Raw genomic sequence first — 15,040 nt, 5'->3', positions numbered from 1 at the left:
CAGGAGACAAGGAGAGGAGAGAGAAGACGAGAGAGGAGACAAGGAGACAGGAGAGGAGACGAGGAGATGAGAGAGGAGACAGGAGAGGAGATGAGAGAGGAGACAGAAGAGGAGACAAGGAGACAGGAGAGGAGACGAGGAGGGAAACTAATCACAGTTTGCATTATTCACTTTAGCTCTTTGGCTTTTGAGAGTTTGGATACAAAAATCCCAATAAATCTCAACTGTGTTCATATCTCTGACAAACTACCACAGAAATGGATCAAACTGAAGCAGCTGAGTAAAGAAACAAGAGTTCAGATTTATACATTAAAGAAAGAAGGATACACAAAGTCTAAGCAATAAAAACCCAAAGACCTGATAATTATAGTAAAAATGTGTTCTAATAAGTGACTCTTTATATAATAATCACGTTTATTGTGTTGCAAAGTATAGCAATGAAACTATGATATTTTTATGTACAAATTTGATCTTGCTTCCAAACTTTTTGCCTGTAGTGTACCTTACATTATGACAACTTCCATGTATTTAAATTGTGTTACAGTTAATGTAATGAGAACAGAATCTTCCTGTCTAACCTGGTAGAACATGAGCAACGGCTTGGGTTTTTATTTTGGTTTACCTTCAATTATAGAAGCTGGGTTTGTTAGCAGCAGTGGTGGAAAAAGTATTCAGTTTTACTTAAGTAAAAGTACTAATACCACACTGTGATATTACTCCACAACAAGTAAAAGTACAAAAGTATCAGCATCAAAATGTACTCAAAGTATCTAAAGTAAAAGCACTCGTTATGCAGAAAGGACCCCCTCAGATTGTTTTATATATTCTAAATATGTCATTAGATTATTTGTATTGAAGCATTTAGAAAAGATATGGCTCATTTTAACTACACACAAACAAACAATCAAAAATGACCAATTGGATCACAGATAAAGAAAAAAAAAGAAAGAAAATAAAGACATGAAAATTAACAATGATATTATGAAATAATACATATTGGGTTCCATATTTTAAAGGCATCAATTGCTGGTACAAAACACAACAATGTGTGAATAGAATATAAGTCAAACATTATATTATACCATTCCATAACATCTGAGCTAACTCGATCAAAAATAAACAGAAACCTGTTGCTGCCTGGAAGGTAGGAAATTAATCTAAAGAGCCGTAGTGTGCTTTAAGAAATGGTGAGCAGTTTATAAAGTATATGCAATTTGAAGGTAATGGGCTGAAACATCCCTCCATTGAACAAAATGAATCATTTAAATCATTCAGTGAGAAAAGATGAATTGAAACTCAGAAGTTTCCCAGCAGCTTTACACACTCTGGAAATACCAATGTCACTAATTTTCAAAATAAAAGCCCAACTCTGACTTTGCTGGCTTCCCGCCCAGTGGACACGGGATCTGGTGTGTCATGTCAGTGGAATCTCCCACGGGGCCGTCCCATTGGTCCACAGGTTGTTTATCCCCACTGAGGATGATGATGATGATGATGATGGCTCAGCGTCTTGTGATCTCCAAACTGTCTGTGTGACAATGAAGCTGCAGGGAATGGAAGTGCCTGATGTTGCATCATTTTGTTGTTTGTGGAGCTTTTAGGGCTAATGTCTCTCTCTAACCTTTACACACACACACACACACACACATTCTTGTACTTCTATCTTTGTGAGGACCCTCATTGGAACAGTGAATTCCCCTTGTAAGGTTATAATAGTTTTGAATTTTTCATTAGTTTAAGTATAGTTTTTATTTGTTTTAGTTTTTTGTAATGGGGTATTTGTTGGGTGGGAGATTAAAAGAGATCTCAGTAAATTTTTGCCTTTATTTCCTTTGTCTGATCCATCTTCATTACGTAATAAAAAAAGTTGACAAAGACGAAAACGAAGGACATTTTCACTATAATTTTAGTTAGTTTTGTAACCACACAATTCAGTTTCAGTTAGTTAATTAATTATCTTTTTTTCAAACATAAACTTAATGTAACCTGAACCCAAAAACAAAGTCTGAAATCTCAAAAAAGCCTTTAAAGAAAGTGAGGACCGGCTGAATTGTCCTCACTTTGCAAAAATGTCCTCACTATGTAGGAAGTACAAGAACACACACACACACACATTCTTGTACTATCTTTGTGAGGACCCTCATTGGAACAGTGAATTCCCTTGCAAGGTTATTATAGTTTTGGATTTTTCATCAGTTTTAGTTTTAATTTCATTGTGAATTTTTGTTTTCAAATTCAGTTAGTTTTAATGAGTTTTTAGAATGGATTTGCTAGTTTTAGTTTAGTATTTATTTTTTTGAAATGCTTTAGTTTTAGTTTAGATTTTATTAGTTTTAGTTTTTTGTAATGGGGTATTTGTTGGGTGGGAGATTTAAAGAGGTCACAGTAAATTTTGCCTTTATTTCCTTTGATTTATCCATCATCATGTATGGAAAAGTTGACAAAGATGAAAACGAAAGACATATTTAGTTTTGTAACCACATGATACAGTTTCAGTTACCTTTTTTTTTTAAACTCTCATTTTTATTTTTATTTCAGTTAACGAAAATGTTTTTTCAATTCTAGTTTTTGTTATTTTGTTTCGTTTTCGTTAACTATAATAACCTTGTTATAACCTAGCCCCTTGCCCTAACCTTCACCATGACAACTAAATGCCCAAAACTAACCCTAACATAAACTTAATTTGTTACCTTAACCCTAAAACAAAGTCTGAAATCTCCAAAAAGCCTTTAAAGAAGTGAGGACCGGCCGAAATGTCCTCACTTTGCAAAAATGTCCTCACTCTGTTGGTTAAAAACATGTTCCGGTCCTCACTATGTAGGAAGTACAAGAACACACACACACACACAGTATACTGTCTTAGCTTCGTTGGCTTCCGTATGTCTGAATGCACGATCCTCCACAGAAGCTTTCCAGACTTGAAACAAGAGGAGACGTCTTTAAAGACGCTGGAGGGGACAAACATGTATTTCTAGTCCTTATTTTTCTACATTGACCTGAATGTATATTTATTCTTTGAAGATGACCTGTGTATTTGTGGTGCAGATGAGTGCACAGAATAGTTTTTATACCGTTTGTGATAACCACTGAGGTGATGCCATATCTAAATGTACTGACATGACAAAACAAGCACCTGGATGTGATGTTGCCTGATGTGGTCGCTTGTGCTGCTTTCGTCCACGAAAAAGAAACCTCGCACTTTATTGTGATGTAAACCTGCACATTACCTGCTCCAGTCTATCAATTGTCATTGTGTATAGAATATTTCTATGGTAATACTACAATAAATGTTGCTCATGTTTAATATAACTTCAATTGCTTGTTCTTTTGCTTATTGACGTGTTTCCAGTTACTCATAGATGCAGTTGGACATTTTTTCGCCTTTTAATTTTTCTGTCATTTAGGATCTGTTAATGCAAATGGAATACATTTTGACAAGGCTTTTTTTTTCTTTGACTTTCAGAAGTTGAACTTCAATTTCTGTCATTAACTGTGTAGACAAAATACACTCAGACCTTTAAAGGACAAGACTGTCTCCATTATATCAATAAATCTTGATCCGAGAGTCATTACAGCATAAAATCATGCATTTTATTATATCAGGGGCCGGATTCATGAAGCATTCTTAAGAATAAAATGTGCCACTTTTTCTTAACTTTGCCCTAAAGACAAAATTTAAGAAGATTTGGTATTCATGAAGAAATTCTGATCTTTTCTTTATTTTTTCTTAACTTTCTTCTTTAAAAGGGGTGTGTAAAGGGTGTTATGGATGCATATTTTTACTAAGTCAAGGGAAGGGGTCAAAAGAAAATATTGATAACTCTGGAGAGGTCTTGCTTTGACAAAAACTGAAATATAAGATGGAGCCTTTTTAAAAAAAAACTTTGATAACGCTTTATATTAAGGTCCTTGTAATAACCATTAATTAACAAGTAATAAGGCCCTTGTAAGTCCTTACAAGATGCTTATTAACATTATTGTGTGTTTATAAGCTTATATAAGTGTTAATAATGGCATTACAAACACCCATGACCCACCCATTATGTCTTTGCCATGCCTTTATTAATCTTATTTTGTTTGCTTATTGATATTAAAATATACTTTATTGCTCATCTATTATAAGTTAACTATAAGTGAACTATGCTACGCTATTTTCTAAAGCGAGAACAATGCCTTATTACTTGTTAATTAATGGTTATTAAGGACCTTATTATAAAGCGTTACCAAAACTTTTGTATTTAGTTACATTGGGATGTCCAAAAAAATAATTTTTGTCAAAAAGGGTCACATTTTAAATGGACTAAAATGGACCAATTTATAGTCTTTGATACTTAGTTACTTTGGTATATAGTTACTTTGATACTTATTTATATTGAAGTTAAATTATATACGATACTGGCTTTATGAGGTCACACTTAAATATGAGTTTTAGAAATCAGATAAAAAATATATTGGCTCTAAAATTTTTCAACAAACAATTTTAATATTGTTTTTTAGTTGTGACCAAGATGCATAATGATACTGAACTATTTCATAGATGAACTTGTCAGTGCTCTCACGCAATTTAACCTTATTTAAAGCAATAATGATCCATCTAATCACACTAGTTTCATAATTAGAAAATGTAAAGCTTTAAGAATCGGAAAATGCTATTTATTATTATTTTTTTCCACCAAGTGATGCCAAAAACGTGCGTTAAAAAGTAATTTTAAATGTGTCATAAATATGAAAAAACAAACAACAGTTGTGTATTTTTCCAATGGTACAAACATACTTTATTGTACAATTAATTTATTGGCAAAAAACAATCAGACCACCAAAATAACTTAAAAAAAGAAACTAATGAAAATGGAGCAACAGTAATTTTTGCTTTCTCTCAGCAAGCACCAAAAATTGTTAACAAGAGGAACGAAAAAAAAGTGGTCAAAGATTCCATTTGAATACTAAACAAATATTTAAATAGTCTTATTTCCAGTCTCTTTTTAGGAGAAGAAATGATTAAAAACAAAACTATTTGTTCAGTTGCCATCAGTTTGTACAGTGATTCAGTATGTTTACAACTATATTCATGTACATGAAACATTTCTTAAAAAGGATGGTAGAATATAACTCCGCGGCCTCCCCCGGGGGCAAACTGAATGACTGTCTGCAGTGTCTTTTTGCATCACCATAACATCTTTAATACAAAACAAAACATGTTTTTATCTAATAATTCCTGTAGCTTCAAGTTTTATTTCCAAAAAATAAAATTAAATAATATATCTATATATAAAAGACAGTTTTTCCTTGTTTTTTTCTTATAAAATAAGTCTCAAGATATATTGCCACCTGGTTCTGATGCGTCCCCTCCCCCCATACCCAGCAAGCCCAACCTTTTTGAGAAAAATAGTGAGCATGTGTGTCTTCAGTCCTCTCCGTAAAAAGCTAAATGACCAAATTTAAACTCTTTCAGATCACACCTCGAAAAATCCACCCGTCTCGGCTCCACGTTGCGCAGGTTCACGTCTAAGATTTGAGTGTGTGACTTGTTGCGATAAACCCCTCCCCCTCCCGAAAACCTTGTCAAAAATACACAGAAAAAGGCGCATTGGTGCTTGTGACCGACCACACCCCATACTGTACCTTTTTAGAAAAAAATCTCAATACTGTACAGTAGCTCAGGAGTACTTTTTGTAGTTTTATACAGATACAGCAAATATCCAATCAAACGAGGGGAAACGAGCAGCAGAAAAATAATTCCTCTGCTCTTAAAGTATGTACAGGTTGTTGTTTTTTTTGTTTGTTTTTTTTACATCTTTCACTTCTTTCATTACAAAAACAGTATCTAAGTCCACCATTTCTTACTTTGTACAGTACTAACATTGAATTAAACGTGTGGCTGCGGATGAGGAATAAAAGGGGGAAAGTAGTGAAAGAGAAACCGTCGGGGGTTTTGGGATACAGGCAGGATTTCCCCCCCCCCCCAAAAAAAAACCAGACCTCTTCTCTATGTCACAGTTCTTAAACAAGGCTGGAATATATATGTACACGCAACCTTTTTAACAATTAGGACAGCTTGAAACAGAAGCACAATTCGCTTCGGACAGCTGCACGATCAGATATCAACAGTTCATCCCTCCGTTTTTTTAGCAGGGGTGGGGTAAAGGAAGGTGTGCACATTCATAGGAGAACTGAAGATGGAGGTGGAGAGGTGGCCCATGGGTGCAAGGATTTGTTCTGCAGATGGGGGCCACTGTTTGCAGAAAAAAATACAACCCAGTGTCACCCACTCCCCGAAAACACTGTAAGGTTTAATTCCAACTTATAAACAAAATAAACATGTCAAAATCAAATTGCATTTACCCCCCCTCCCCCTCGCCCTCCCCCCTATCATATAAAATTCTATATATGTGAATTGTTGCAGTCGCTGTAAAATGTACAAAGCTGTGAAAACTGTCCAGAAAAAAGATTCCTGTAACAGAAGATATGTTGATGCTTGTATTAACGATCCGTCGAGGGAAGAAAAAAAATAATAAATTCAGAAATAAAATATAATAATTACTCTCTGCAAAATAGATACAATTATGACTGGGTATTTGAGGAAAAAACAAAAAACAATAAAAAAAGGTACATCGTGTCAACTCACTTTTAATTTTTAGCCACATTTAAAATCTTAAAAATATTCATAAAAAGGCAAAATTCTCAGTCCCCAAAAATATTGTGTCATAGACTAAGGAAGAAATATCTTCAACCTGAAACACTGCCCTTCCACCTTTTGTACACAATTGGCAAAAATATATAGATATATATTAACAGCAATAACTTACCATTGTTTTTAATTTATTCATTTATTGACTTCTAAGATTTATGTTGCATCTCCCATAGGAAGGAAGCTTCAGTTCTTATTTATACATCACAAAAATATTTAAATAAAAAATAAAAACTTCTAAAACCCCGAAGTCCCGCCTCGCTCTCCTCTCGTGGCAGTTTGTCGTTAGGGGCAACCGATCAGAGCGTCGAGACAGAGAGACACAATGGAGTCGAGGCTACATCAGGTCTAAACTGTGATTAATGTTCGTTCCCAGCTCCTGGTTGTTGTTGTTGTTGTTGTTGTTGCTGCTGTTGTTATTCCCGCCCAACATGTCCGACTGCCCCCCCTGCCCCCCGTGCATCCCCGTCATCCCGCTCAGCTGGGACATGATGGAGTTCTGGTCTGAGCTGAACTGAGCGGGATCTACCGACCCGCCCGGCTGCTGCTGCTGCTGCTGCTGCTGGGGCTGTGGAGGTTGGGGCGGCGCCATACTGGGGTGGTGTTGGTTTAGGTGGCCCGGGTGGGGCGAGCCAGTCTGTGTCTGGGGGGAGATCCGGTGGGGGGAGGGCTGCGGCTGGGAGGAGGGCTGCATGCGGGGGGACGGGCTGGAGTGCGGAGGCTGCGACTGCGGCCTCGGAGACGGCTGCGGCGACCGGACCTGGCTGCTCAGCGACCCCGCGGGGCCGAGTCCCCCTTGTCCTTGGAGGTGGGGGGACTGTGCCATCTGCTGCTGGGGGCTCATGGGGCTGCTGTGCTGGGCCGGCGACCCCCCGCCCAGATGCTGCTGCTGCAGGAGCCTCTGGTGGATGTTCTGGTGGAGCATGCTCTGCGTCGTCTGCGGCAGAGGAGGCCCACCTCCTCCTCCGCCGCCTTGCTGCTGCTGCCCCGGTCCGGCTTGTCCCGGCTGGAGCGGAGGCCCTCCTGGTCCTCCGGCAACGCCACCGGGCCCTCCGTCTTGCCCTTGGAGCCCGCCCATTGAATTCTGCTGCTGCTGCTGTTGTTGTTGTTGTTGCTGCTGCTGCATTTGTATCTGCATTTGATGCTGCAGCCGCTGCTGGAGTGCTGCAGCCACCTGTGACATGGAGTTGGGGTAGCCTTGCTGCTGGCCGTGCTGTCCTGGGCCCCCCTGAGGACCCCCCTGCTGCTGCTGGGGACCCCCTCCACCTCCAGGCTGTGGTTGGGAGGAGGGGGGTATCCCTGGCTGTCCCTGGCCAGGCTGCATGAACCCTTGCTGGCCTTGCTGCTGCTGCTGGAGTCCTTGAGGCTGCTGGAACTGCCCGTGGTTTCCCATCTGTTGTTGTTGTTGTTGTTGTTGCTGCTGCTGCTGCTGCTGCTGCTGTTGTTGTTGCTGCTGCTGTTGCTGCTGCATGTGTCTTCTCATCAACAGCTCTCTGAACTGCGGCGTCATGTTGCTAAGGTTGGTCTGTTGCCCTGCTTGCATCGCTCCCTGTTGCTGCTGCTGTAATGCAGCCATTTGCTGTTGCTGTAGATTCCCTGGTAACATTGGCCGCTGTTGTTGTTGTTGTTGTTGTTGCTGCTGTTGCTGCTGTTGTAGCTGCTGCAGCTGAGCCATGGTGGGCATGTTGCCTCCCCCTGCTCCACCCTGAGCCATGTTCATCCCCGGCTGGCCTGCCTGATTCACATTAACCTGCTGTTGTCCGTCCATGTTAGCCAGCTGGTTCGGCCCTCCTACGCCAGGCAGAACTCCAGCAGCCCCTTGGAACCTCACACCTCCAGGACCCCCTTGTGGTGGCCCTCCTGGCCCTCCAGGACCACCCTGACCCCCTTGATACCTGGCAGCTCTCTGCCTGATAAAAGCAGCCATCAGGGTTGGGTTGGACCGGAGGATGTTGAGGACCTGCTGCTGCTGAAGCGGTGAGCTCGGAGAGCGCAGCGTCCTCAGCAGGTCTTGTAGCGCCGCCTGGGGAAGGTTTCCTGATGCAGCTGCAGCCGCTAATGAATTCTGAGCCCCGGCAGCCCCCCCTGAAACACCCATTACCTGCATCAGCCCGCGGTTTCCTGGTTGCGGCTGCTGCTGATTCATCGGCTGCTGCTGCTGTTGCTGAGCAACCCCTGGCTGCTGCTGCTGCGGCGCCATGTGACTCATCATGCCCGGCCTTTGTTGTGGGTTCATGGCTGGCCCCCCAGCGCCCCACTGCTGGCCTCCTGGCTGAAGCTGTCCACCGCCTCCCTGCTGGACTTGCTGGAGCTGCTGCTGGACTTGAGGAGGCAGCTGTGGCTGAGGGCCGCCCTGCTGCATCCCCACCAGCATCCCCTGCTGCTGAGGGTCTAACATAGTTCTGCCAACAACTCCCTGAGCCTGGGGAGGCATGCCCTGGGCCCCAATGTGGGGCATGCCCATCTGAGCCGGGGTGTTCTGGTGGTGAGGGTGCTGGGGTATCATGCCCCCCTGTCCCAAACCACGTATCTGGGCCTGGGCCTGGGCCTGAGCCATCTGTCTCTGGGTCTCTGCTAGGCGCTGAATTTTCAGCGCCGTCTCCACGGCAGCCAAAGGGGGCCCTTGCTGCTGGCCTTGTCCAACCATGGAGCCCGGGCCCTGGTTGGGTTGCTGTTGCTGCTGGGGCGGGGTGGCAGGACCCAGTCCAGGTTTCCCCAGGGACTGGTGCAGAGGAGAAGCCCCAGGTGGTCTGGCGTTGTACGGAGGCAGACCACCAGGGTGCTGCTGCTGCTGTTGCTGGACGTTCGGAGGCTGCTGCTGCATCTGAGGCACCATCTGCTGCTGAGGAGAGCTCATCATCCCCCCTGCACCTCCTCCCCCCCCTTGCTGAAACTGATGCATGTGGTGTTGGGGGGGCATGGCGCCCCCTTGCTGCTGAACCTGCTGCTGCTGACCTGGAGTTCCCATTCCCACCATGCCACCCATCCCGACTCCCTGCTGCTGAGGCAGTGCAGGCATGTTCCCCTGGGTGGGGGTCTGCGGGGTCGGAGGCTGCGTGCCCACCTGGGACGTCGGGGTCCCAGGACCGGTTGCTCCGTTGTTTGCTCCTGGTGACGGCAGGCCGTTGCCCCCGGGAGCTCCTCCGGGAGCGGGCTGTCCCACCCTCTGCATGCTGGCCATCCTCCTCCTCAGCATCTGGGCGTGCTGCAGCCGGTGCTGCAGCTGCTGCTGGCGGAGCTTGTGCTTGATGTTTAGGCAGAAGGGAACCGGGCACTTGTTCTCCTGACAGTGCTTGGCGTGGTAGCAACACAACGCGATGAGCTGCTTGCAGATCGGGCAGCCGCCGTTGGTTTTCCTCTTGCAGCTTTTCGTGTGCTGAACGACCCGTTTCATCTTCTGGCAGGACGGCAGAGAGCAGTTGGCGTTTCGACACTGGCAGGCGTGGACGAGGGACTGGATGCAGCGCTGGATGCTGAGGCGGCGGGAGTCTCCCGGGCTCTGGGTGGTCGCTGCAGCCGCGTTGCTGCTCTCGTCATCCAAACCAAGGCCTAACTTCTCCATCTTGTGCACGTGGCCCTTAGTGTTGTAACACGTGATGCAGAGGTCGTAATCCTGTGAGGGATGCATGGATTAGGAAATGTTAAAATGTAATATGTCATAGAATTTACATCTACATTATGAATCAAATAACATATCCAAGGTTCGTACACTTTTTGAGTGATCATTCAAGCACTTTTAAAGGACTTTCAAAGTTAATTTTCAAGCTTTTCCAGGAACTTTCAACAGTTGTAAGTTGCATGTTTTAGATGAGTACTTACATGCTAAAAGGGGTAATTTCACTCAACCATACCCACAGCGATTGTTTTACACTTTTAACAACGAAAAGTACAGTTTGCTAATCTCAATATTCATTTTTTTTTCATTGAACATGCGATTATCTATAGTCAGATTGCAAGAGAAATACAGTAAGAATTTCAAGCATTTACAAGCACATTATCCAAAATCCAAGCACTTTTTAAACCTTGAAAATACAACATTTAAATTCAAGCATCTTCAAGGATTTCAAGCACCCGTACGAACCCTGGAAGGAGCTTTAAAAGTGATCAGTAAGATCTTGAAATCAATCCTAAAACCAACAGGGAGCCAGTGCAAAGAAGCTAAAATCGGGATGATGTGATGTCGTCTGTTAAAACCGGTTTTCAAGCACTTTATCCATAATCCAAGCACTTACATTTACATTTAGTCATTTAGCAGACACTTTTATCCAAAGCGACTTACAGGAAGAGTGAAAACAAACAATCAAGGTATAGTGCAATAATAATTTATATAGGTATAGTGCACTTTTCAAACCTTGAAAATACAACAAAGTAAAATCAAGCATTTTCAAGGATTTAAAAGCACCCGTATGAACCCTGGATATCAGGCCCACTGAGACAACCCTCCCCCGACTCACCTCACAGACGGTACAGTGGAAACGAGTCTCCACGTGGTGTTTGCATTCATTACAAGTGTAAACGAAGCGGTCCTGGCTTTGGTTATGCAGCTCCACCAACATGCACATGGAGCTCCACATGGACCTCCTGAGCGAGCTGAACTCCAGGTGTTTGTCCCTGGCCAACGTCAGGAAAGCATCGCGGCCGTCCATGAGGTCACACGCCATCAGGGGGTCGGGGTCTGAGATGGGGGGCAAGGCGTTCGCCATGGGTGCTGCGATCAGCCGGATCACAAAGAAAACCTGGGAGAGGGAGAGGTGAACAGATGAAGGACAGGTGAAATAAGGTCTTCTAAAACAAATTCAACTTAGAAAACTGAAGTATTTACAATAAATATATAGGCCCGGCCCTGCATTTGAAACTTGAGAAGTTGAAACACTCAATCAAGGGATCAACCCAGAGGTTTTACAATGTTTGGCAGCCATGTAGAAGCTAATAATGTGATAAATTCCCGAAAATGTAATAAGCCCGATAATGTAATAAAAATCTGCACTTGAGTCCATTGAAAATGTAATAAAACCTGATAATGTAATAACTTCCCGATAATGTAATAAAGTGCATTTCCCAATAATTTAATAAAGTTTAACATTAATAGGAGGTTATTACATTATCAGGTTAGCCTTCATTTCCCAAGTCCTGATAATGTAATAATTCCCCAATATTGTAATAATTTAACAGCAGACCACCCATTACTTGGGTTCAAGTGGTGATACTGTGTATCAACTCTAGCTCAAGAGCTCTAGCGCCACCAACAGGTCAAAGTTCAATGTTTATTCACTTTTGACCCGTTCATCCGTTTTTCACCAACGAGGTATCCATGACAACCAAATGCATTCAACAGCTTCTTGAAATCTAAAGGTGCTTGGTGTTATACTTTATTACATTATTGGTAAAAAAGTGTATTACATTATTGGGAAATGCACTTTATTAAATTATCGGGAAGTTATTAAATGATCAGGTTTTATTACATTTTCAATGGACTCAAGTGCAGATTTTTATTACATTATCGGGGTTATTACATTATCGGGAATTTATTACATTATCAGGTTCTACAAGCCATTTTTTAACTACTTCAATTTGGAATTCCCGGCTAGGGACACTGAGACTACTACTTAATTGACTCACGATCTCTCTATTGGGTTAGAATTTGTACTCTTTATTTTTATTTTTTGGTATTTTTATTATTGTTATTATTATCATTCTTATACATTTTCTGTTTTATACGTATATGTTTATGTTATTGTTGTGGCTTTATTTTCCATATATTTTGTTACTGCTGTTTGCGGTCTTGTTGATTGTGTTGTATGTGTTTTCAGCATAAAAAAGCCAATAAAAATATTTGAATAATAATACAATAAATATAAGTGATGTGATGTGTTTTAATACCTCTTTGTGTTTTTCCATAGTGGCGTAGAGTTTCTGTGAAAGGTCGTTGGAGACGTTGGGCATCCCCGGCTTCTTCTTATTGGCTCGGCTCAGGCTGCTCTTGTTCTTACTCGTCTTCTTGTTGTTCTTCTTCTTTGCATTTTTACTGTCACCTTTTGTGTCCTACACAAGAAACAAAGGCAATGAACACCTGATTAACAAGCTGTAGTGTACCAACACTCTTCAGGACCGTATAGATAGATAGATGACAGCCTTCTTACATCAATACTCTCATTGGAAGTGCTGTTCTCCTCTCTTTTCCTCTCCTCCTCCTCCTGCTCCAGCTCCTTGATGCTCTCCTCGAGCACGTTGGGCCAAAAGTCGCCCTCAAAGTACGGCAACTCCTTGGCACTAGTCAAACGATCCTCTGTCGCCTGCTTGAACACATCCTGTTGGGGGAAATTGAAACTGAAGTTAGTGTTACTGACAAAAAGATTCACACCGAGGTTGTTATAGTTAACGAAAACTAACGAAATAACAAAAACTACAATTGAAAAAACATTTTCGTTAACTGAAATAAAAATGAAAACAAGAGTTTAAAAAAAAAAAAAAACAACTGAAACTGTACTGTGTGGCTACAAAACTAACTAAAATTATAGTGAAAATGTCCTTCGTTTTTGTCTTTGTCAACTTGTTTCATACATAATCCAGTGTTTCTATTTATCCACCAGCAATTTCTAATTCCAGTCAAGTTCATATGAAAGTTCTGATGTCATCCGCTAAATATATATATATATTTTTTATGGACTTAAACTGACTCAACTTCTATTTTCTCCCCAAAAGTTTTGTATGTGACGGCTGCTTAAAGAAGACAAACAAAACCAGGAAAGAGAACAAGTATTGTGCCAAAAGTAAGTACCAATGCTTGTCAAGGTTATTATAGTTAATGAAAAAATTGAAAATCCAACACAGTCCATTACAAAAAAATTTTAAACTAACACTAAAACTAATAAAAACTAAAACTAAGCATTTTCAAAAACTAAAAACTAAACTAAAACTAGCAAACTCACTCTGAAAACTAACTGAATTTGAAAACAAAACTTCACAACGAACCAAAACTATTATCACCTTGCTACACACTGGAGGTCAAAATAGCAAAGGAGTAAGAAAAGTACAGTAGAAGAAAAGACTCTGAATCTAAAGAATGACCATTTGTCCAACATATAAATAACAATAAAGATGAATAGCGCCTTTGTACCTTGTAATCGTGCACTATCCGCTCCGCCACAGCTTTGTCCAACATCTTCTTGTACCACTCTTGGAGGCGTTTGGGCTTTGGGATCTTCTGATCTGCAGGGTGACAGTGGAAGATGTAGTCGTCCCCTTCACTGGGGGGGCAGGCCCAGATGTGCCCAGTGGTGTAGCTGAGGAGGAAAACAGGCAAGGACAAACAGTCATTTACATACTAAAGCAAGGGTTTTTTTGACGGGCAAGTCTGAATAAAAACTGTAAACTCATTAACTCTTTATCGGGCGAAGAACCGTGTTTGGTAACTTCAGTGGATATCTGAATGAGGTCCCCATGTCTCTCTGTTTGGTCGTAGAACCACATGGATTTCTTCCAGCTAATCAGCAAAGATCAGACTACCAATCAGTATGATAATAATATAATAATATTAACTTTATTGACCTTGATAACAGAGTTATTCTTCAGTGGCTTGTACGAGGAGAACTTGATTATGATGGCATATTAGGGCATATTAAGTATGAATAAAAATAAAGATGCAAACCCGGGGAGGGGGGGTTGTAATTTGAGAAAAAAGTTGCAAATTTACTAGATTAAAGTTGCAAATCTACAAGAAAAAAAGTTGCAGATTTAAGAGACCCATTTAACCCATTTAGGCCTAAAACACCTGGTAAAAATGCCTGTAAAACCTCTGGGCGATTTTAAAATAAGCCCCTAAAACCTGAAGTTTTTCTGAAAATTCAACAGAAGTGTCAACGCTTCCTACTAAATAATAGATTTTTCAGCCTCTGTAGCAGATAGAAATGAAATTCAAAAAGTATTTAAAGAGCTTATACCTGTGGCTTTCATGATAAGTTGAGTTTATTTGTCCAAGCCTTCAATAAAGTTTTTTTTTTATTTTTTTTTTTAAATCAACATGTTGCATTGCGACACTCCCACATGTATTCTGATGCATTTCATTGGCCAAGAGACTGAAAATAGGTGGAAAAAACTACAAATACTACAAAATGACGTATCTGCTGTCCCGGCTTTAATGGTAGAATAACACAACAGCGCCCCCGGTTTTAATGGTAGAAATGCGGTAATGCTTTCCCGGCTTAAATGGTTTAAAGTGGCAAAACTGCGTGAAAAAAGTCACAGATTTACGAGAAAAAAAAGTGGAAAAAAATACTTTTTTTTCTCACAGATTCACCACTTTAAATCTCAGAAACCTGCACATTCTCGTAAACTTTTTTCTCAAAAATACTT

General features: G+C 41.3%; 1 protein-coding gene across 3 annotated transcripts in view; it reads right to left on the bottom strand.

The window, feature by feature from the left end:
* Nucleotides 1-4,826: 4,826 nt before the first annotated feature.
* Nucleotides 4,827-15,040, bottom strand: part of ep300a (E1A binding protein p300 a) — a 42,550-nt gene continuing 32,336 nt past the window's right edge. For all 3 annotated transcript variants that reach the window (XM_059324293.1, XM_059324294.1, XM_059324295.1), the window contains exons 27-31: nt 13,806-13,971; nt 12,829-12,996; nt 12,569-12,730; nt 11,143-11,424; nt 4,827-10,301 (exon numbers count right to left, since the gene is read on the bottom strand). In XM_059324293.1, the coding sequence (XP_059180276.1) occupies nt 7,026-10,301; nt 11,143-11,424; nt 12,569-12,730; nt 12,829-12,996; nt 13,806-13,971 (4,054 nt within the window). In that variant the 3' untranslated portion in view covers nt 4,827-7,025. The remainder of the gene's footprint in view (nt 10,302-11,142; nt 11,425-12,568; nt 12,731-12,828; nt 12,997-13,805; nt 13,972-15,040) is intronic.

This window comes from Centropristis striata, chromosome 21, assembly GCF_030273125.1.
Source record: "Centropristis striata isolate RG_2023a ecotype Rhode Island chromosome 21, C.striata_1.0, whole genome shotgun sequence".
Lineage (NCBI taxonomy): Eukaryota > Metazoa > Chordata > Actinopteri > Perciformes > Serranidae > Centropristis > Centropristis striata.
The sequence above is the reverse complement of the archived record's forward strand: the minus strand, read 5'-3'. Positions and strand labels throughout refer to the sequence as shown.